Below are 21,600 nucleotides of genomic sequence, written 5' to 3' on the forward strand. Positions count from 1 at the left end.
AAAGTCAAAAAGCAGAAAACACATACTTATGGAAACAATATATGGTGCTCATTGTGATTATAAGATTTTGGAAAGTATCTAAAATATAGGAATGTTTAAACTGTGGCATTTGAACAATGGAATATTATGGAGCCATTAAAAAATTATGGTCATGGGGGCACCTGGGTGGCTCAGTAGGTTGAGCATCCAATTCTTGATTTCAGCTCAGGTCATGATCTCAGGTCATGGGATCCAGCTCTGTGTGTTGGTCTCCACACTCAGCAGGGAGTCTGCTTGAGATTCTCCTTCTCCCTCTACCCTTCCCCACCACTCATGTGCACTCTCTCTCCTTAAAATAAATATATAAGTCTTTTTAAAAATTATGGTTATGAAGACTAGTAAAATGAGAATACCTGGGATGGAACACTACCATGAAAAAGGCAAAAAACAAGACTGGACCAACAGAATGATTATAATTGTATGGAAGGAAGATAGAGCTATACATAGAAACACTGCAAGAAAACATTCTTCCCATTACAGAAAATTTGGAAGAGAGATATAGAAGGGAAAAAAATAGCCTTTAAGAAGTATCTACATTAGGGCGCCTGGGTGGCTCAGATGGTTAAGCGTCTGCCTTCGGCTCAGGTCATGATCCCAGGGTCCTGGGATCGAGTCCCGCATCGGGCTCCCTGCTCCTTGGGAGCCTGCTTCTCTCTCTCTCTCTGTCTCTCATGAATAAATAAATAAAATCTTAAAAAAAAAAAAAAGAAACTAAAAAAAAAAAGTATCTACATTAAAAATATAGATTAGAAGTTTATTTTATGCCAACATGTCAATTATAAAACTGCTTAAAGAACATAGTAGATAGGCTAGACAAATATACACAAATACTAAGAAAAAACATGGAGCATACTGCATGGAGCACTGGGTGTTATATGAAAACAATGAATCGTGGATCACCACATCAAAAACTAATGATGTATTGTATGGTGACTAACGTAAGATAATAAAATAGAATTTAAAAAAAGAGAGAAAGAAAAAACATGGAGGACATATTATCATGCAAACACTGTATATCAATGTTCCTATATAACATCAAGGACACCATTATTCTAGAAATAAAGCTTTGTAGTCAAACTCTCTGAGTGGTAAAATTCAGGTATAAATATAACCAGACAAACAAGTTAATCCAATTAAAATTAAACTCATTCTTGATAAAATAATTATTATTTTTAAGTGTAACTAAGAATTATTTACATTTTTGGACTCTGTACCCAAACATGGTTACTAATACTTACAAAATCTATACCTAAAATGTCAAAAATTACATTGAATAAAATTAACTTATTTAACATATACTGAAATACATTATTTTTTTTTAAATACATTATATTTAAAATCTCACAAATAGCCTGCTGCATTTAAAGATCATTTTTAAGTCTAAGGAATCATTAAATAGATCTACTTTGTAACTGTTTTGAAAAGGGCCACAGTTTGGGAAAGGCAACATAGGTTAACCTATTTGTGAGCCTACGCTGCTGAACCTGCCAAACAGCAACATGCAGCTGTAATCTAGAAAGTCTGTCAGCCCTGGCAGTTCTGCAGAGGCCGCAAGCCTCCCCCCACATCTGCCCCCTCACTCCTGCAGAAAGACACTGTGATCCACATAAAACTAATAGCTTCAATTCAGCTCAGACACTTCAAAGTTAGGATCTAAGTATATTCAGGCAATCTCATTTCCAATATGAGATTCAGTATAATGCAGATTCAATGACACTCCAGGTTTTTGTCACTTTTGCTAAGAAATCAATCTGATGATTTTTAAATATTTCAAATTCTTGATTGTTCATAGAAACAAAAATTAAAATTTTTATTTTAGGGTGCCTGGGTGGCTCAGTTATGCATCTGTTCGACTCAGGCCATGATCCCAGGGTCCGGGATCAATCGAGTCATCCCCCGCCCCCCCATCAGGCTCCCTGCACAGCTCAGTGGGGAGCCTGCTTCTCCCGCTGCCCCTCCCCCTGCTCCTGTGCACATATGCGTGCGTGCTCTCTCTCTCTCGCCAAAATAAATTTTAAAATCTTTTAAAAAAATAAAATTTTTATTTTTATCATTAGATGTGTCCTATCTACTATTTTTTCAATACCCAGACCCTACTTATAGTAACTGATCAACATAAAAACTGGGCTGGCTAACAGTATATTTGAGTTGAATTATGTCAATCTTCTGACAGACTTAAAATTTTTATGAACATTGTTTAAATTTAAGAAATGAATATTTAATATGTTTGAAGTCTTAAATGAATTTTAAGAAATCTAAATGAATGCTCAAGTGGCAATTCTATGCCTCTAGTCACCAACAGATAAAATACACCATAACATGGGGCGCCTGGGTGGCTCAGTCATTAAGCATCTGCCTTCGGCTCAGGTCATGATTCCAGGGTCCTGGGATCGAGCCCTGCATTGGGCTCCCTGCTCGGCTGGGAGCCTGCTTCTCCCTCTCCCACTCCCCCTGCTTGTGTTCCCCTCTCTCGCTGTGTCTCTCTCTGTCAAATAAATAAAATCTTAAAAAAAAAAAAAAAATACACCATAACAAAATCATTTGTAGAGGAAAAAAACAAAACAAAATAACACCACTCCAAAGATTCCAATTACAATGCTGATAAAAGGGAAATATAAGTATGCAGAATCATGAAAACTGTGACTTTCTTCACTAAAAAAACTGAAATTGCATAGTTACACAGCGACCAAATGGTATTTCCTAGCCCATGTACTCTGTGTTAAAGGTACAGAGGAAAAGTTAAATAATACAGTACACAAAACATACAAACATTTGTTCCAGGGAAGGGGGAAAAATTAAAATACTCCAGTTCAATTTCTTCACTTTCTTTAATGCTCTCCTTTTTCTAAGTCAAACACACAAAACATGATTACTGAGGTCAAGTTACAACTGGAAAATTAGCAAGGGTTTAGAGGGAACTCATTAAACCTAAAGATACATACGCAAACCAGTTTGGGAAAGTAAATCACAAAAGTTATTTTAATGATTTAATATGATTATTCATTAAAAGCTCACTGAAGTTCACTGATCTCTTACCAAATGTTAGGAACGATGCTAAACACACTCAGCATCTCATTTAGCCCTCAAAACAAACAAAAAAACAAGACTCTACTGAAAGTATATTTGCATTCTCACTTACAGATAAAGAAAAGGAGGCTTGAGAGTTAAGTAACTTGCCCAGGTTCACACAGCTAGCTCTCCAAATAAATGTGGGACCTGCGATACAGAACTATACCAACGATCCTATGGAGATGCCGACTTGTGCTAGCAGGAGGCAGCAGACACATGAAGATCTCATGTGACCTTACACAAGAGATAAGCCTACAGCATTACTGTTTTCCTCAACTAGAAAATAATTTAAATTCAGTTTTGCTATGCAAATAATCAATGAAAATCCTTTGAAAACCAACCATACAGTGACCTATCACCTAGAATTTTAAAATATCTTTAAAGTGGCAAGAGAAGACTGCAAAGTTTCCAGAAGCTTCGGATTCTCAAATCTTTATACATTCAGCTGCCTCTGAGCTAGAAAGAGATCCCAAAGAAAACAGTGCTACCACTCTTAATGAACAGATCTTCAAAATAGTTAAAAGTCTTGCCATCTAAAAGTCCTCATTTGTAAAATGAAAAATTAAAAAATGAAAAAAAATTGTAACATATATCTCACAAGGGAGTAGCAAAGATTAAACAAGAAAATGTAACATAAAGCAATAATCACAGTGCTTGAAACACAGGAAATGGTAGTAAGGATCCTATGAAGGTGATAACCTCTGCCTGGGATGCTCTCCAAACCCTCTCACCACCTACAGTCACCCCAGTGGCAATAGGATGGTCTTTGCAATGAGTAATGCTGACGTAATTATACACCTGTCTGGAAAGCTGAACCCTTATCTCACACCATACACAGAAATTAATTTGAAATGGATGATAAGAGACATAAATGGGAAAGGTAAAAAAATAAAGCTTTATCTAAAGGTAAAACAAAAATGGTAAAACAATAAAGCTTTAATCCAAAAGAAAACAAAAGGACACTATTTTTAAGACCTTGGGGTGAGCAAGATTTTTTCAAGAGGACACAAAAAAGAGCATCTATAAGTGAAAGTGATATACTAGACTAGGTTTCATTAAATTTAAGAACTTCTGTTCATTTTTTTTTTTTTAAGATTCCATTTATTTATTTGACAGAGAGAGAGAGAGAGCGAGAGCAGGAACACAAGCAGGGAGAGTGGGAGAGGGAGAAGCAGGCCTCCAGTGGAGCAGAGAGCCAGATATGGGGCTCGATCCCAGGAAGGAGGCATTAGAGTTAAAAGGCCAGCTGTAGACTAAAAGACGATATATGCAGCATGCATACCCAAAAAATTACTCAATCTGGAACATATAATAAACTATAAATCTATCAGAAAAAAAACACAAGTAACAAAATACAAGAAGGAGGAACAGACTTGAACAGTCACTTCACAAAAGAAGGCATATGAAAATACACTCAACACATCCGGCATGCAGAAATGCAAATTAAAACCACAATGAGGTACCACTACACAACCATCAAAATTGTTATAACTAATAAGATAAACAATACTTGGTATTAGCAAAAATGTGGAGCAACTGCATCTCACAAACATTGCTGGTAGAAGTGTAAAATGGCTCAAGTACTTTAGAAAGCTTTTTGGCATTTTTTAATAAAGCATGATGCCTACACTAAGACCTAAGCAAGTCTATTTCTGAGTATTTACTCAAGACAAATGAAAACATAAGTCCACAAAAAGACATTCACAAAGAATATTCACAGAAGTTTTATTGTAATAGCTAAAAACTAGAAACAACACAAATGTCCATCAACAGACTGTGACATATTCATATAATGGAAAATGACACAGCAGTAAAACAGTATGAACTACTATTCCACGCAACAAGGCAAACAGTGAAGACTAGAAGAAACCAGACACATCCAATTCTTTTAAGAAATATGAGGCAGGGGTGCCTGGGTGGCTCAGTCGCTAAGCGTCTGCCTTCGGCTCAGGTCATGATCCCAGGGTCCTGGGATCGAGCCCCGCATCAGGTTCCCTGCTCCGCGGGAAGCCTGCTTATCCCTCTCCCACTCCCCCTGCTTGTGTTCCCTCTCTCGCTGTGTCTCTGTCAAATAAATAAAATCTTTAAAAAAAAAAAAAAAGAAATATGAGGTAGTGCCTGGCAAGGGTTAAGATGGAGTCCTCCGGTGTGCCAGAAATGTTCTATACCTTCTGGTAGTTATGCAGGTATATACATATATAAAAATTCATCAAGCTATATACTTAAGATATATGCCCCTTATTATTTAAATTATATCTCAATTTTAGAAATTTAAATACTTTGCACATAATAAAGCCAAGAGCAAGAACTAAACCTAATGCTTTCAGAACTATTCCTTCATGTCTGGTTTTAATAAAAACAAACCAAAAAAAAAAAAAAAACCTCTCTAAGAAGATAAAATAAAAACTGAAATATAAGAATTCACATGGTAGGTATCTGACCTAATGTTTATGTTACTAAAAAGTCAGCCAAGAATTTTTAATCTAAATGTGTCATGCTTCTAATATATCAAAAATCTTTAAAAAAAAAAATAGGAGGGGCGCCTGGGTGGCTCAGTTGGTTAAGCGACTGCCTTCGGCTCAGGTCATGATCCTGGAGTCCCGGGATCGAGTCCCCCATCGGGCTCCCTGCTCGGCAGGGAGTCTGCTTCTCCCTCTGACCCTCCTCCCTCTCATGCTCTCTGTCTCTCATTCTCTCTCTCTCAAATAAATAAATAAAATCTTTAAAAAAAAAAAAAAGGAAAGGAAGAAAGAAAATTAATTTCCTTAAAAAGCAAGACATGTGAACATTAGATATTTTCACAATAGTTCCAATGTTTATGGGCTTAGGCTTTATGTCTCATTATCAAATACAAATAACCAAAAAAAGAATGACAAAAAAAATATTACTTCCTGCTTTTATGATTGTATTAATACGTTCTCTGTGGCAAATCACTTATCCACATCCATAAAATGCAGAAAGTGAAATTACCTGTAAACGCTTTCTTTTAGTTCAAGGTTTCTAGGATTTGGACATTGAACTAATCAAAAACTCTGATTAGCTCCTCAAATGCCTTCCAAAATAAAAGCTGAATCTTTGTTCTGGCATTCAAAGTTCCACATTAACACTATGCTCATACTTACCTTTCCAATCTTTTTTCACATTGGCCCTATATAAAAACCTATATGCCTTCCTTAGTGTTTTTGATTTCCTACATACAAAATACCCTTCTCCCAAAGTTCTGTATTAGCCTATTAAGATCTTTGTTATCTCTATATCCATTTACATATTTATTAAGGATCTTTTCCATATAAAGTACAAAGCTGGATAATGGTTGAGGACAAAGAAACAAGACATGGTTCCACCTATACAGTGGGAATGTAAAGAGCTAACCCTAATACAAATTAGAATCAATTAGCAAAGAAGCCAATTTATACTGTAGTAAAAGCAAAATAAAAATCATTTAAGCATTAGATACAGATGAAATCCTCCCTCCTTCACTTTTCCCTATTTTATTCCCAGATAGTTCTCCCACTGCTCTGAATCACCGTAAGATTGTTTTATATCAATCATCTATATCATATTTATGTTTATCTCCTTTATTCCCCCAACATATAAGGAACTTGAGAAGACTTTTTTGTTTTTAATATCCATTAAATTTTCCTCAAACACTAAATATATACTATTCAAATCATGATTTCAAAAATTGCTTTTCAAAAGTGAATAGCTCCCATATTTTATCTAATAATAGTTAAGGCCAAAGTGATTATAATAAAAAGTAAGGATTGAAAGAGATTGCACCTCACTGGAAATTTCTGCAGAGAATTTCACAGAAAGCTGGCCAAAACTTAGATTTCTTGAGTAACTGAATTTATTCTTTTACAAATTTTACAGATGAATATTTTATAAAGAAAAAAATTACTTGACTAATTTTCCTTCATAAAGTTTCCCTCACTACTTTAGGTATTCAGGTATTAACCTGAAAGTCCATAAACAAGCTTTGGGACTTTGACTATCATATACTTACACAAAAACCTTGTGCCTAAACACACTCAACCATCTATGCCCACCAAAAAGCATTTTTGAACAGAAGTATCTATCTTGTAGCTGACATAGTTTGAGCTACGATAACTGTGATGTCATAGAAAGATTAATATCCATATATCAGATTTAACCTACCCAACAACTGTTTATATTTTGCCATATAGAGTTATATTCTAGGAGCATGTGACTACTCAATGGCATAACTGAACTCATGTAGGCAACATAATCCAGTATGAATTACCTTATTTGAACATTTTTAAAGAATACCATTAAAAAACAGCTAGCTCTAAGTTTTTTAAGCAAGCTAAATGCAAATTTAAAATACTTAATTTTGAAAACTTAAAATTCACTGTCTTATGTAAGATAATTCAAAATCTACCTTATCAACTCTGATTTGAATAAATGCATACTGTACCTGGTTACTGCCATGGCCAAAGGGAGTACTAGATAAATTAGTGGTTACACTGTGCAAAATAATTTCACCACTGAGAGATCCAGAAGCAATGTAGCAGTCATTCCAATTGTATGTGACACAAGTTACTTCATCTTTATGATCCTGAAAGAAATGAAAGTAAGTACACTACCACATAACCTTCACACCGCACATTTTCATGTTTTTGTAAATTTCATTTTTGGTAAATATTATGTATTTGTGAATTTAATATCTGCTTTAACATTTTCCTCAAATAACCTAAAAAAAAATTACTCAAATGAGTAGGAAACTATTTGATCAACACCAAGTCTTCTCAGGGAACAGAGACTTAGTTTTTATAACTGTAATAATGATCAGGCACTCTGAAACAAGAGACAAAAGGGAAAGGTAATTTTCTAGATGGCAATATGTCTACCTTCCACTGACAATTAACATTTATTGCAAGTTGACTATTATGAGAGTCCCTGGCCTTGAAAGTATCACTGTTCAATGGAAAAGACAGGACATTTAAATTAACATGAAAATGGCAGAAGGAATGCTAGATGAGTAGTAGAGGCAAAGTGTCCTAGGAAAGAGAAAGAGGCATTACTGTGACCTAAGTTGACAGAAGAAGCTGTGGGGAAGACATAAAGCTTGAGTTCGACCTTAGAGAAAAAATAAACAATAAGTAGGGGAAGGGGAAAGAAACCAGACACACAAAATGGAAGAGAGCAAAAACAAAAGCCCCAAAGCCAGAAGAAGCAAGGCATGGCTGAGAGACGACAGCAGCTGTTTCCATTTGCTGGGAACATTATGAATTCTTATTAATCCTTAGAAGAATCCTGGGAGGCAAGGTCACTTTTCTCATTTATAGATGAGTTCACTACATGAGGCACAGAAAGGTTAAGAAATCTGTGCAAGCTCACATAACTACTAAGTGGCAGATCCAAGATTCAATTCCAGGTCAAAGCCCAAAGCCTATTTCCCTCTCTATACTAGGTTGTCTCCCAATCCAAAGGGGAATCCACTTTGAGGAAACAAAACTGGTTTTAAACAAACTGGGTTCACAAGCACTGTATTTTCCAACATCAAATTAGAGATATCTAGCAGGAGCATAGAAAAGTGGATCAGGGGGGCGCCTGGGTGGCTCAGTCATTAAGCGTCTGCCTTGGCTCAGGTCAGAATCCCAGGGTCCTGGGATTGAGCCCCGCATCGGGCTCTCTGCTCCGCAGGAAGCCTGCTTCTCCCTCTCCCACTCCCCCTGCTTGTGTTCCCTCTCTCGCTGTGTCTCTCTCTGTCAAATAAATAAATAAAATCTTTAAAAAGAAAAAAAAGGAAAGAAAACTGATCAGGGTTAGAAGTATATTTTAACAGTTTGCTGTTGTATCTTAATATAAATAAACTAACTTTTGCATCTAATAATTAGATTAATGTAATATCATAAATAGTAGCTATAATATTCCACTTATAATCCAATGTTTTCAAATGGCCCTTTGAGCATGTCTGAAGGTATCTTTACACTTTATTCCTTACTTAAATCAAAGAAAAAATTGCTATCCCAAGGAAAAAATGTCTGATGAGAAGAAAAAAAGAGAGTGGACATTTAGTTCATTGTTCCCACTTGGAAAATTACGAACATGGGGTCCAATACAATTTCTATGACTTTAAAAAGAAGCAAGTGTCTTCCTTATTTTAACTGTGGAAAATAAGACATTCAGCAAATATTCAGTAAGCACCTACCAAGTGCCAGAAATTGTGTTTCCAGGGAGAGCACCACAGAGAAGAGACCCAAAGGTGAAAGATTAGACTTCCCACTATCAAAATTAGTTAGTCAAACACTTGTTAACTGAATGAATAAAGAAATGAAGTACTCTAAGAGTTGTAAACAATGAGAAGAGACAAAACTATCTGGAGTAATTGGGAAAACTGAGGATGGAAGAACAAGTAGCATTTTGCCATGCCATGGGAGTTATAGGGGTAAGAGATGTTCCAAAAATGAATGAGAATATGTGACAAAAGGGGCCACAAACTTCAAATCTCTTCTCAATTCTGTAAAATAATCTTTTTCATAGTAGGTATACCCCTCTAAATAACTTTAACTCAATTTCATAATTTAAAAAATTAAACAATGTGTAATATCTGAGTTTGCATTTCATCTTTGTCATTACTAGCTGTTTGACACTGAACAAGTTCTTTAACATCCCTGAGCCAGAGTTCCTCCATGGGTTCACAGGAATAGTACTACCTGCTTTGCAGAATTCTTGTGACACAAAGAATAAACATAGTTAAGCACAGTGGCTGGCATATTAAAGAACTCAATAAAAGTTAACTATTCTCATTATTGGCAACTCTTCAATTATCCATAAGACTCTTCAAAGTTTAGCTAATATCTAAAATAATGAACTTCCAAAGGTAATATTTTAAGCAGCAATTATAGGATTACATTTCTGTTTAAAACAAAATCATTCTTTATATACAATTTCCCTAGCAAGAATTAACCCAATGACATTTGACATTAACAAAGTGATAATGTGTCTAGCATTTGCTTCAAAATAATCTGAGGGTGAGATTACATAGTAATCTGATTAGAGAGTAGATAGGGCACATATAAAATAATATTGGCCATGAGTTGACCATCATCAAAGTCAGATGAATGTATGTATATGTGTATATGTGTATTCATGTTTAGAATTTTCATATTAAAAGTTTTTTAAAGACATATGAAAATGAAAAATAACCTTAAAAATGAGTTTCCAAATATTAAAAGTACATAATAGTGAAAAGGTGAATTCCAAAAAAATCATCATAACCCAGAAGCTTTCACGTGACAAATATTTTTATTTTCTAAAACTACAAAAAGCTAATTATTTAAAGAAACACTAATTGCAAATAGTAAATTATTTTAGAAAATATTTAATTACCAAGATGAAAACACATACACACAAAAATAACACAAACAGCCGCAACCATATACGTTAGAGAACTAAGAAGTCAAATCCCCAACTTTGATTAGTAGGTCGATTATGGCCATCCCAAAACCACTCTCATTTTTCTCAGAGACTTAAAAAAGGATTTCTGATGACAACTCATACTTCAGAAAAAATGAAGGAAGTGGTTCACTGAAAAAAGAGAGGAACTAAGTGAAAAGAATAAAGGAAAAGTTTTAAACACCAACAATATGCATTAGTGACATACATGGAGGTAAAAACAGACCAAAAAAAATTTTTCTGACTTAAATAGCATCTTTATTTTCCCTAACAAATCTCACTTCAATTCTGAGGCATCTTATTTTTATCATAAAAGCTCAAAATTAAAAGTGTGGCAAATATTCTAAACATCATAAGACACTCATTACTACAAGGATTTAAAAAAAAAAAAAAAAGTTGCTTACCTTAAGAGATCGATGAATTCTTTTTGATTTTAAATCCCAAATGTTAACAGTGTGATTTAGGCCTCCACTTACTAAATACATAGATGTGGAATTTAAACTGACACATGTCTGCTTTTGCTATTAAAGAAAGAAAAAAAGTTACCTTAATTTAATAGAGCCCAGAGCTGACTTTCAAGTCCCATCCAACACTTAGTGAGCACTTTGTAAACATTTGTTGAATTAAATGCTATAAACATGCTAAGACTTAGACTGACCTCTCATCATCCTCCACCCGCATCCAACAGCTTGAAAGGAGTTCAAAAAGGCTTCAAGGAACTCAACCAGAGCGGTGTTCTCTTCCATAGAACAGAGCTGACAGAGGAAGCTTAGGCAACACCAGCAAGTCTTGGCCTCCCATCATGGCTTACTTGCTCTTAATATTGCCCCTTAGTAAAACCTACTCTTGTACTTTCACAGAGTATCTTGAATTAGAATCAACCCACAGCTCAGAAAACACTAAACGTAGAAGAGACTTTAAAGAATGTCTAGACCCCTTCTTTTACAGATGGGGAAAGTTCATAAAGAGGACAAGATACTTGCCCAAAGTCTCACAACAAAGTCTCCCCCAATGGAGCCCAAGTCTCAAATATCAGATCTTCAGAACCTAACTCTACACTCTTCCTCCCGTCTGAAAAGGCACCATCCACTCAGTTTCTCAAAAGTCCAGAATTACCCTTGATTCCACGTCTCCTTCCCTGCCACCTACTGTAAGTTCTTTAAACTCCAACACTAACATAAACCCCACAGGGGCTCCCCTTTATCTACTGAGGCTACCAACATACTAATCCGGACCCTATAGAACCACACGAACAGCAGCCTCCTAACTGGTTGTCCCACTTCCAACCCGACTCCCCTGCATTCTATGCTCCACAAGTAGGATGACCTTTAAAAAATGCAAATCAGATCATGACGCTCCCATTTAAAAAATTTTGATGGCTTCCAATCAGCCCTAGAATAAATTCCAAACTCATTAACCTGGCTTTCAAACCCTACCTCATCTCTCACCATTCTCCTCCTCACCTACTAATTCTCCAGCCACAATGGCCTTCTTCCATTCCTTAAACGTTATCAGCCCTGTATTTGCCTCAAGGCTTCTATACTTGCCTGGAAACCTCAATTCCCTGAGCCCTGGCTGAATGACTTCTAGTTGATAGACAGCAACTTCAAAGCCACACTTTCTGGGGACCTCCCTTGGCCACCTAATGTAACTTGCTATCTCAATGCTTATTTTAATTCTCTGTGTAGCAACTTAATCACTATCTGGGTATTCTGTTTAGTAGTTTACGGTCTTCCACCAGAATGTCAGTTTCATTAGTGCAAAGACCATATCCATGCTCGATAAATATTTATGGAATAAATGGCTAAAAATACAGAGGTTTTCAAGTTTTTCTCACAATGAGTATCTGTGAGCATCATCTATCTGGAGGCATCATCAGTAACTATGCTACACAGTAAAACACAATGTTGCATGTGTTTTCTCCTATTTAACCTTCAGATACACTCTGTAGTTACATTAATTGTTCTCACCTCTAGTTGAATGCAATGGGGAAAAAAAAGAGAAAAATGAATTCCAAGGGGCACATTTTATGACTTAGCTAGAAGTTAAAAGGTAAGCTATGTAGGTTTAGGCAAGTCATCTCACCTTTCTAAGCCTACGTTTCTTCATCTGAGAAGAAAAATCAGGACTAGATCTATTGTTCTTACCTCAAGAGTCCACGCATCTGAAAAACACCCCGTGCTCAAAAGAGCACTTTTCTTAAAAATTTTAATTCCAGTATAATTAACATAGTGTTATATTAGTTCCAGATGTACAGTATATTGACTACTTCATGCTCATCACGATTAAGTGTACTCTCAATCCCCTAGGAGAGCAATGGATTCTTATAAGAAACCTATCCCTCCCCCGAGGTTTCTTCCAGCTCTGAAATTTTGACCAAGAGTCAAAATTACTAACACATATAAAAATATCAGGAACACATTACATCAATGTTTCAGTATAGTTGCTACAATTCCCGATAGACACCATTCTAGGAACTGACTTCGGTCTAAAGGGACTAGTATTGATTTAGAATCTGGAGGCGCCTGGGTGGCTTAGTTGGTTGAGGTCATGATCTCAGGGTACTGGGATCGAGCCCCACATAAGGCTCCCTGTTCATTGCAGGGTCTGCTTCTGTCTGCCCCTCCACCCACCCCCCACCCTGTGCTTTCTCTCTTACCTGTGCTCTCCCTCTCAAATAAATAAAATCTTAAAAAAAAAAAAAGAATCTAGTTATCACCACAAATCAGGACAGTTTACTAAGAGCTATCAAAATAACCTTTAAGAAAATAAATAAGAATGGTGTCCATCAAAATCAATATATTAGTATTCTAATCATCAAAAACAACTCAAATTATTAAGGACTCAGAACAAAACCTATGTTTTCAACTGGCCTACCCTGATGTTAGAAGATCTTTTTTTTTTTTATGTTGATGTATTTTTTTTTTTTTTTAAAGATTTTATTTATTCATTTGAGACACAGAGATACAGAGAGAGAGAGCATGAGCAGGGGGAGAGGCAGAGGGAGAGGGAGAAGCAGGCTTCCCGCCGAGCAGGGAGCCCGATGTGGGGCTCGATCCCAGGACCCTGGGATCATGACCTGAGCCGAAGGCAGACGCTTAGCCATCTGAGCCACCCAGGCGCCCCTTTATGTTGATGTATTATTAATGTAGCTAATGAACTTAAATAATTGATGAAAACTGTGTGCTTATTATAGGAATCCTGTACCCTAAAACACAAGCAATGGGTGAAGTTTTTAAAATCTAAAAATAAAAGCTGGCCAAATGTCTAGGTTATACAGTAGCTTAAGATATTCATTATATTACTGTTAATATCAATTTGCCTACTCTAAAGAGCTAAAAGCAAAATCAAAGAAAATAAATATAAACTTAAAGTTCTGCTCTAAAAATCGTGTTAAAGTAAGTAAGATAGAATCCTATTTCCCCAAGGAGTAATGGTCTCATATCTCAAATGGCACACAAATAATAGGACTTGGATCCTACAAAGCAAAGGTGATCAACACACTAATATGTTACAAGAAATTACTAAAAAATGCTAAAGAACCAATGTTTGCAAAATATTCTTTTAAGCAAATTACATTAAAGCAGATTCAAATTACAAGTAATAACCTCACTTTCATCCACCTGTATACTTTTTTTTTTAATTAAAGATTTTATTTATTTGGGAGAGCATGAGCAGGGGGAGGGGCAGATGGAGAGGGAGAAGCAGACTCCCTGCCAAGCACAGGACTCCACGAGGGGCTACATCCCAGGACGCTGAGATTATGACCTGAGCCAAAGGCAGACTCTTAACCAATTGAGCCACCCAGGTGCCCACCATCCACCTGTATTCTGATGTGATTTCTTAACTGTAGGAAAGAGAACTAACTATAGCAACTGATGTGGAATATTCACAAAATCCTTAGAATTGTGTCACATTTGTGAATATCATCTACTATTTTCATAATTTAACAAGAACAACAATTACAAAGTTCCCAAACTGTTCTAAGACATAATGGATAGCAGGAGCACAATATTGTGCTGGAAGTGGAAACTGAAATTGTTTTGATATTGATATTCAATTCAACAAATGCTTGTTGATACCTCTGATAGTACCTAAAGATCCAAAAATGACTAAGATGTTCTGCCTGCTCTTGAAGAGTACAGTTTACCTTTTATCAACCAGGGCTACTCTCTGCCTCAATTTTATTTAGCTGAGTTTGAATAGGCAGTGTGTCTCAAATTCTGTATCTGCCCTTAGCAGACATTCTCTGCCCCAGCCTCTAGCATTTGTGGGCTGGATTTGATGCTTGTGTCAATCCCACCTGCCTTTAGGAAAGGATGGACAGAAATCAAAAGTCCTTTTTAAATTAGATGAGCTCATATTCCACTGTCCTTCTGTGTTCTTTCTAAGTGAGCTACCCTACCTATTCCAGTGTGTAAAATTATGACAACTGATAATGGTTTAGGGCCTGCTATGAAAACTTTGAACCTTAAATTAAGAACAAGTTACCACTACTTCTACCTTTTTAGTTAAACCTTATTAACAAAAAAATAGATTTCAAGGAGTGTGTGTGACTAAAAATGAGGACACCATCATTATCCTGAATCAGAGGGATTAACATATAAAACAAAAAGATCAGAAAAAAATATGCAGTGAGAACTTCATTTAAATGCTCTGGGACCAAGGCTCAGTTTGACAAAGCCATCCTGTTCCAGGAGAGCTTGAGGAGACTCAGGCAGGCCCCTCAGTAACCAGAAGGACAGAAGCTAAAGCAGAAGCTACCATCACATAGGGGTCTTTAGCTGATGGTCCTGAATTCAACAGCAGTAAGGATAGGACTATATCATTAGGACATTTGAATGGTCAAATCAACCTGGTGACCGCGGTAGGACTTGGGCTTTAAAAAGGCAGCAATACCAGGCAATCTTCCACAGAGAGATGGAGAAAGCAAGTGATTAGCTGACATAATCTAAGTCCTTGATTGCTCCCCTAAGATCCACTATTATTTTACCTGAAGATGTTTCAGTACCCATCTCCTCTTTAAGTGTTACTGTATTATTTTGAGTTTCGGTTAAGAATTATAGTTTTAGGGCGCCTGGGTGGCTCAGTTGGTTAAGCGACTGCCTTCGGCTCAGGTCATGATCCTGGAGTCCCTGGATCGAGTCCCGCATCGGGCTCCCTGCTCGGCAGGGAGTCTGCTTCTCCCTCTGACCCTCCCCCCCCTCATGTGCTCTCTCTCATTCTCTCTCTCAAATAAATAAATAAAATCTTTAAAAAAAAAAAAGAATTATAGTTTTAAACACCTTTATATTTAGTTGCAAGCACCATAAGAAGCAGTTACCACCCAAGTAGAACTAAGATTTAAAAATTTTTTTTTTTTAAAAATCACTTACCCCTTCACCAAGCTCGAAAAGTAGAAAAGGTTTATTTTTGTAATGTGAAACAACAATTTTGTCGCCACTGGAAGATGCTGTCACTAGAAAGTTATCTAAATGAAGAGTTATGGAGCATCAAACAATTCATGAGCATCTCTAGCACTAGACTTATTGCAAGAATTGTGATGATAAAAGCAAGTGCACTAACCTAAGAAGACAAGCAAATGAATATAGCTTATACATCAGCTTTCAAAAATGGCTCAGGTTACTAATTACTAATTCTCTTTACTACTACCGCAGGGAAGAACTATCCTCTCTGGCTCTATTACTTGAAAGCTATTTTACCCAAGTGAAATACTACTCCATTTTCAAAGAATAGGCTAGAAGGTCTAATTTTATCCTTCAAGAATGAAATCATGATAAAAGCAACATCAGCAAATATCAATCAGCCTTTTCATCTATAAACACCGCTCAAGATAGTTATTTATTAACACAGTGCTTGGTACCAATTTAAGCTATAAAGCAAATAACCACATTAGTCTCCTGTTCATCCATTAAAAATATAAAGCCTGATATATCCTTAGAACTAGAATTTTTATGATAGAATGTTTCAATCTTAAATAAATTAAGAATAAATATTACAGTAAATATAGCAAATATAAATATATGTGGTTAAATAGCAACTATTTATGCTCTGGAAGAGTTTTATTTTATAAGTTAAATTTATTAAAAACTTAATTTAAAAATTTAACTTAATTTAAAATTATTTTACCTTGTTTTACAGAAATTATAAGAACAGTCAGTAAACAAAAAACACTGTAAATTATTTTTAAATTAAAAAGATTAAATACAATATAATCAAGAATAAGAGCCTAATTTTGAGAGTCATAATGAATTAAAATATCAGAAGTTTAAATCTTTGATTTTTAACGAGCGAAACCTTAACTGCATTATTTTGGGTGGTTTCTATAACATTTGTATATTTCATGAATAGACCATGGATTGTGATTTTATTATGATACATGATTCAAATAAAATCATTCCCACCTAGATATTATAGCACTGAGAAGAACAAATCATTTCCCTTTCCCTGGTTTCATCCTCTGTTTACTACTTTTTCTCCTTAGAATACAGAAAAGGACTGAACAAAGATAATATGAGAGGGTAATCTAGTTACTCCTTTTATTTCTCTTGTAGTTTTAGAAATCATGAGAAAGTGAGGAACTCTACCTAATAGGGCCAAAAACCTGGTACCTCACTCAATCCTGTTTTTGGAATCCATGCTAAGTGGATCCCAAGTAGCTGAGTCTGGGAGGTCCTTGTTCTTTGGTAACTAACCTCTATGGAAGAGATCAAAGCCTCATTAAAAATAAGACTACATGCAAAAGTTTCCAGTGCGTATCTACCTGTACAACAAAACTTTATAGAAATAAGACCAGTTTCCAAAAGTCATCCCACACTACCTCATAGTCACGTCAGTTTTGTTGATAGACCATTAAGTGGTTTATTAGCAAATGCCAACTCCTAATAAAACTCCTTGGAATAAAAATAAACCCAAACTAATAAATCTTATCAAGAACTGCTACTTTTTTCTTATACAGTAAGTAACAGGGAAATTAAGCTCTACACATAATAAAAACCTAATAATAGAAAGAAGCAACCTCACATATTTGTCACTCTCCTTAAAACATTTTTCCCCCACTACCCGTCTGGAGAGTCCTTCAAAAATGTACTCCCTTCCTTCACCAGGAGTTTGATTAATAGAGCACCAAAGTAATTTATTTTGCTACTTTAACACAAAATCAAGGAATGATAAAGAGGTAAATTTAATTCAGTAAGAAAATTCATCATTTTTGTTACATATTTGCAAGAATAATTAGGTTGGGCATGAAAACTTCGGTTTTTGTTCATAAATCAGTCATATTTTAAAGCTTTGATATTTTTACTTTCATCAGGAAACACAATATTCATAATCTGATACTGATAAGATCAGACATACGTTAAAACTTAATTTGGTGTTTAAGTAATAGTCTATATGTGTAAGTTATACAAAAGAATGATAATTTCTAGCATACCAAGTTTATAGAACATATTCAGAGTATTTTGTTTGCAGCAATGGTTCTACTGAGAGCTACTGGCTTCTGGTGGGTAAAGGCCAGGAACATTTCTAAACATCCTACAGTGCGCACGACAGCCCCCATAACAAAGAATTATCTAGTCCAAAATGTCAATAGTGCAAGGCTGAGAAATTCTGATTTCTAAGCTTCATCCCCTCATTTATTTTACCCACATTTAGGAGCTTACTAAGACAGGGAGTGTGTAAATCAGAAACACAAAAGGCTTGGAAAATTTAATCTAGACAATTTCTCTGAAAAATCAGGCTATTTTCATCATAGACAGAAAGAGAAATACAGAGAGTACATCAGTAAGATGAAGATGTTGGACAATTTTAATTTTAATTTTTATCTCCTCCCCCAACTTTGAGTTCTGTCTTTAATTTGCAGACCAGACCTATAAATAGCCAAATGTAGATGCAAAAACTCATTCCAAAACCTTTCAGAAGTTTTCCCACCATTACCTACCTTATTCCATTTGGGTTAAACGACAAACTGTTGATAATAAAACTAATTCTATGGTCTCGATCTAGTAGTTTATATATATATACGCATACATATACATATGTGTGTATATATATACGTATACATTCATATGATGTACTTATTAAACCCCTATTTCATTTTATCTACCTAGCTTTCATAGCTATGCAAAATATACTTCTTATTGGTCACATGCAAAAGTTTCATTGATACTGTTATTTAACCTAACAAAAAGTGGTTATTTAAAAAAAAAAAAAAGGATACTATTACTGCTCCAACACATTGAGCTGATTCCATGTGGTGATGTGTGGGGGCTGAATTTATCCACCAATGTCATAGAGGAAGCATCCCATATTTTAATATCGTCTCCGGATGAAGCAAATCTGAGGTTTTCCTGCATGACTGCACCTACAAATAGTTTAAAACAATATATTTAAAAATCAATTAAGGATAGGTCAAAATGAAGGATCTAATCTAAATCAGGTGGTTCTACTTGTCCACTTTTGTTCCAGAGGGGGGTGCTCACCACAAAGTAGCTGGAGCAATCCTTCTAAAATCACATTCTCTCAGCTGACCCTTCCAATAGCTCTCCACAGCAATTATAAAGAAATCCAACCTCCTTGGCATGCCTTGCATGACCTGGCCCCAGTGTAACTGTCCTACCTCTCTTCCCCAGGGCCACCAGACTCACAGGCCTTCTTTCTTGCCTCAATCTTTCCAGTTGCTGCCCCCTCTGCCTGGAATACTCTTTCCCCAGATTTCCCATGGTCATTTCCTTCACCTCACTCTAGTTTCAGCTCAAATGTGTCCTCAGAAAAGCTTTCCCTGACCACCATGGCTAAAGCAGCCCTACACCAGTTGCCCATTATGCAGTTTCATTTTTTTCCCCCACAGCACTTTCTGCTATTTGCAACTCTTTGTTCTCATAATAATGTCTGCTTCTCCTGACTTGAACAAAACAAAGATCCTGAAAACGGATTTTGTCTTGTTTACTATCAGTCTTGAAATGTTCCTGGCACTCAGTAGGTGCTCAACAAATAAGTACTGGCTAGAAAACTTCCTAAATCTTTTTAAAATGTATAATAAACTGGAGCATCCCTGCGGGTCAGAATCCAGTGACTCCAATTTTTCCAAATAACTCCAAAATTAGCAAATATAGCCAAAGGAGATGTCACTAAGTCCCTGTACCAATACTTGGTCTAGGATGGCTTCACTCGTATTGTTTATTCACAGTATATAATTCGAGTACATAATTCTGACAAGTGATTTAACAAACCAAGGCAGTCTAAAAAACAGAAGGCAAGGGAGCTGCTTTAGGCAGATACTCTAAGAGCAGCAAGTGCTAATGCATGATAAGTCAGGAAAAAAATGCTCAAAAATACATGGAAGTAAAGGAAAGGAGCCTAGAAATATACCCTCCACACCTTCCTGGTGTGGACAGTGTAAGAGGACAGCACAGTAGTAGTGATGTCACAGAGTCCCAAGTCACCAACAAAGCATCACATTTATGTCCAGTAAATCTTATTTCAGAGGCCATGTTAAAGGTATAATAATTACAAGGCCCTTTGATTCTCAAGAGACAAAAAAAAAAGGTTTTTTTAATGTGCTTATAAAAAGACTAAAACTTTTGTTAACTAGAAAAGTCACTTATGTGGTGACTTATTATGCTTCATTCATCGGATAAAAACAGTGTTACCAAAAGCTGTTCGTCATCTGTTGAAATGTGGACATGCAGTGTTTGGATCTGGTGCCTTGACATGTGGTAACGTGTACTGGTTCCCTACTCACGATACAATTAAGCGCTGGAAAGGGGATCTCTTAAACCCAGGAAACACAGCTGAAAAATGCCTTTACTGTAATCTCACACCATTCCCGTTAAGCGGTGTGGGGCAGTGTGGAAAGATCACTTAAGTAAGGGCTCAGAAAACAGGAGTTTGCCCCAAAGTTAGGTGGCAGTGACTTCGGCAGAGTCACTTAATGTCTGCGTCCTTCTCTTCAAGTGCAGTGGGGAAGGGGTCCACCTGCCCATCTACCTCGCTCTTCTGAGAACTGAGCACCTTTAAGGGAGAGTCATTGCATCAGTCTCTCAAAGAAGGTCCCATTAAAGTGAGTTGTCAGGACACAAGGCGGCAAAAGACAGCCAACCCCAAATTTAGGGACAGCGCCTACAGGGGGGAAAAAAATTCACTACAATATTTAGTTTCAACGAAAGTTCTTCAACTTTTACTTGCAGAAAAACTGCTCAACTGGGGTTACCTTATAAAATGCATTCGAGCCGTAGAGGAGAGGTTTACAAAAGGGGAGGCGGCCGGTGGAGAAGCGGCAAACTTTCCGGGGGACAGCACATCCCCCAGAGCCGCCACCAACCCACCCACCCCAGCTGCCCGGGCCACCTCTCAGGCCGAGTCGGTGACTGTCGCAGTCGGAGGTGCGCGACCCCGGCCCGCGGCTGCCGTGCACTTCCGCGCCAAACTCGCTGCCGCGCCCCTGCCCGACAACTGCCCGGAGCACTGGACCGGCCCGGGCGCGCAGGGCTCGGGGACCTCCGACCCGCCCCCGGAGTGGCCGGAAGGCGGGCGGGGTTCGGGAGTCTGCAAGGACGCGACGCGCAGCGGCCCGCTGACCCCCGGCGCCCCGGAACCTCACCTCTCAGCCGCGGCACACCGGGGGCCACGGCGCGGCCCGCTCCGGCGCTGGACTTCCGGCTCCCGCCCGGATTGTTAAACTTCGGCGGCCGGAAGTCCCGCCCGCAAGCGGCGTCATGGGGAGAGGCGCTGCACGGAGGGGGTGGCTAGGGTTGGCTGGGCAGGGGCGGGGGCGGGGCCGGGGCCGGGGCGGGGGCGGGGCCGGGGCGGGGGCGGGGCCGGGGCCCGGGGCAGGGGCAGGGCCTCCGCGGGGATCCCTGTCCCACCGCCAGGGCGGGAGCTGGGGGCTTGGGCGGCTTCTTCCACGCCCCAGCGACGGCCTCTGGGCACAGGTGGATAGATGCCCCTTTGTTGTTCATTTGTTTGCTGACTGCCCGCTGGGTGCCGGCTTCTAGGATAGACTCGGTGCGCGATGATGGGTACTGTGAACGTTCATCGTCCCTGGCCTCGTGGAGCTTACAGTTCACTATA

General features: G+C 37.6%; 1 protein-coding gene across 4 annotated transcripts in view; it reads right to left on the reverse strand.

The window, feature by feature from the left end:
* NEDD1 (NEDD1 gamma-tubulin ring complex targeting factor) overlaps positions 1–21,208 on the reverse strand; it is a 50,372-nt gene extending 29,164 nt beyond the window's left edge. The window contains exons 1-5 of one of the 4 annotated variants that reach the window (XM_034987786.1): positions 21,131–21,208; positions 18,749–18,892; positions 15,906–16,000; positions 10,935–11,051; positions 7,547–7,687 (exon numbers count right to left, since the gene is read on the reverse strand). In XM_034987786.1, coding sequence (XP_034843677.1) covers positions 7,547–7,687; positions 10,935–11,051; positions 15,906–16,000; positions 18,749–18,884 — 489 coding nt within the window. In that variant the 5' untranslated portion in view covers positions 18,885–18,892; positions 21,131–21,208. Of the gene's footprint in view, positions 1–7,546; positions 7,688–10,934; positions 11,052–15,905; positions 16,001–18,748; positions 19,275–20,740; positions 20,935–21,130 lie in introns of those variants that run through there. The other 3 variants (XM_034987785.1, XM_034987788.1, XM_034987787.1) reach the window with 3 other exon arrangements.
* Positions 21,209–21,600: the final 392 nt, after the last annotated feature.

This window comes from Mirounga leonina, unplaced genomic scaffold (assembly GCF_011800145.1).
Source record: "Mirounga leonina isolate KUSES-001 unplaced genomic scaffold, KU_Mleo_1.0 Mir_418, whole genome shotgun sequence".
In the NCBI taxonomy this organism is placed as follows: Eukaryota; Metazoa; Chordata; class Mammalia; order Carnivora; family Phocidae; genus Mirounga; species Mirounga leonina.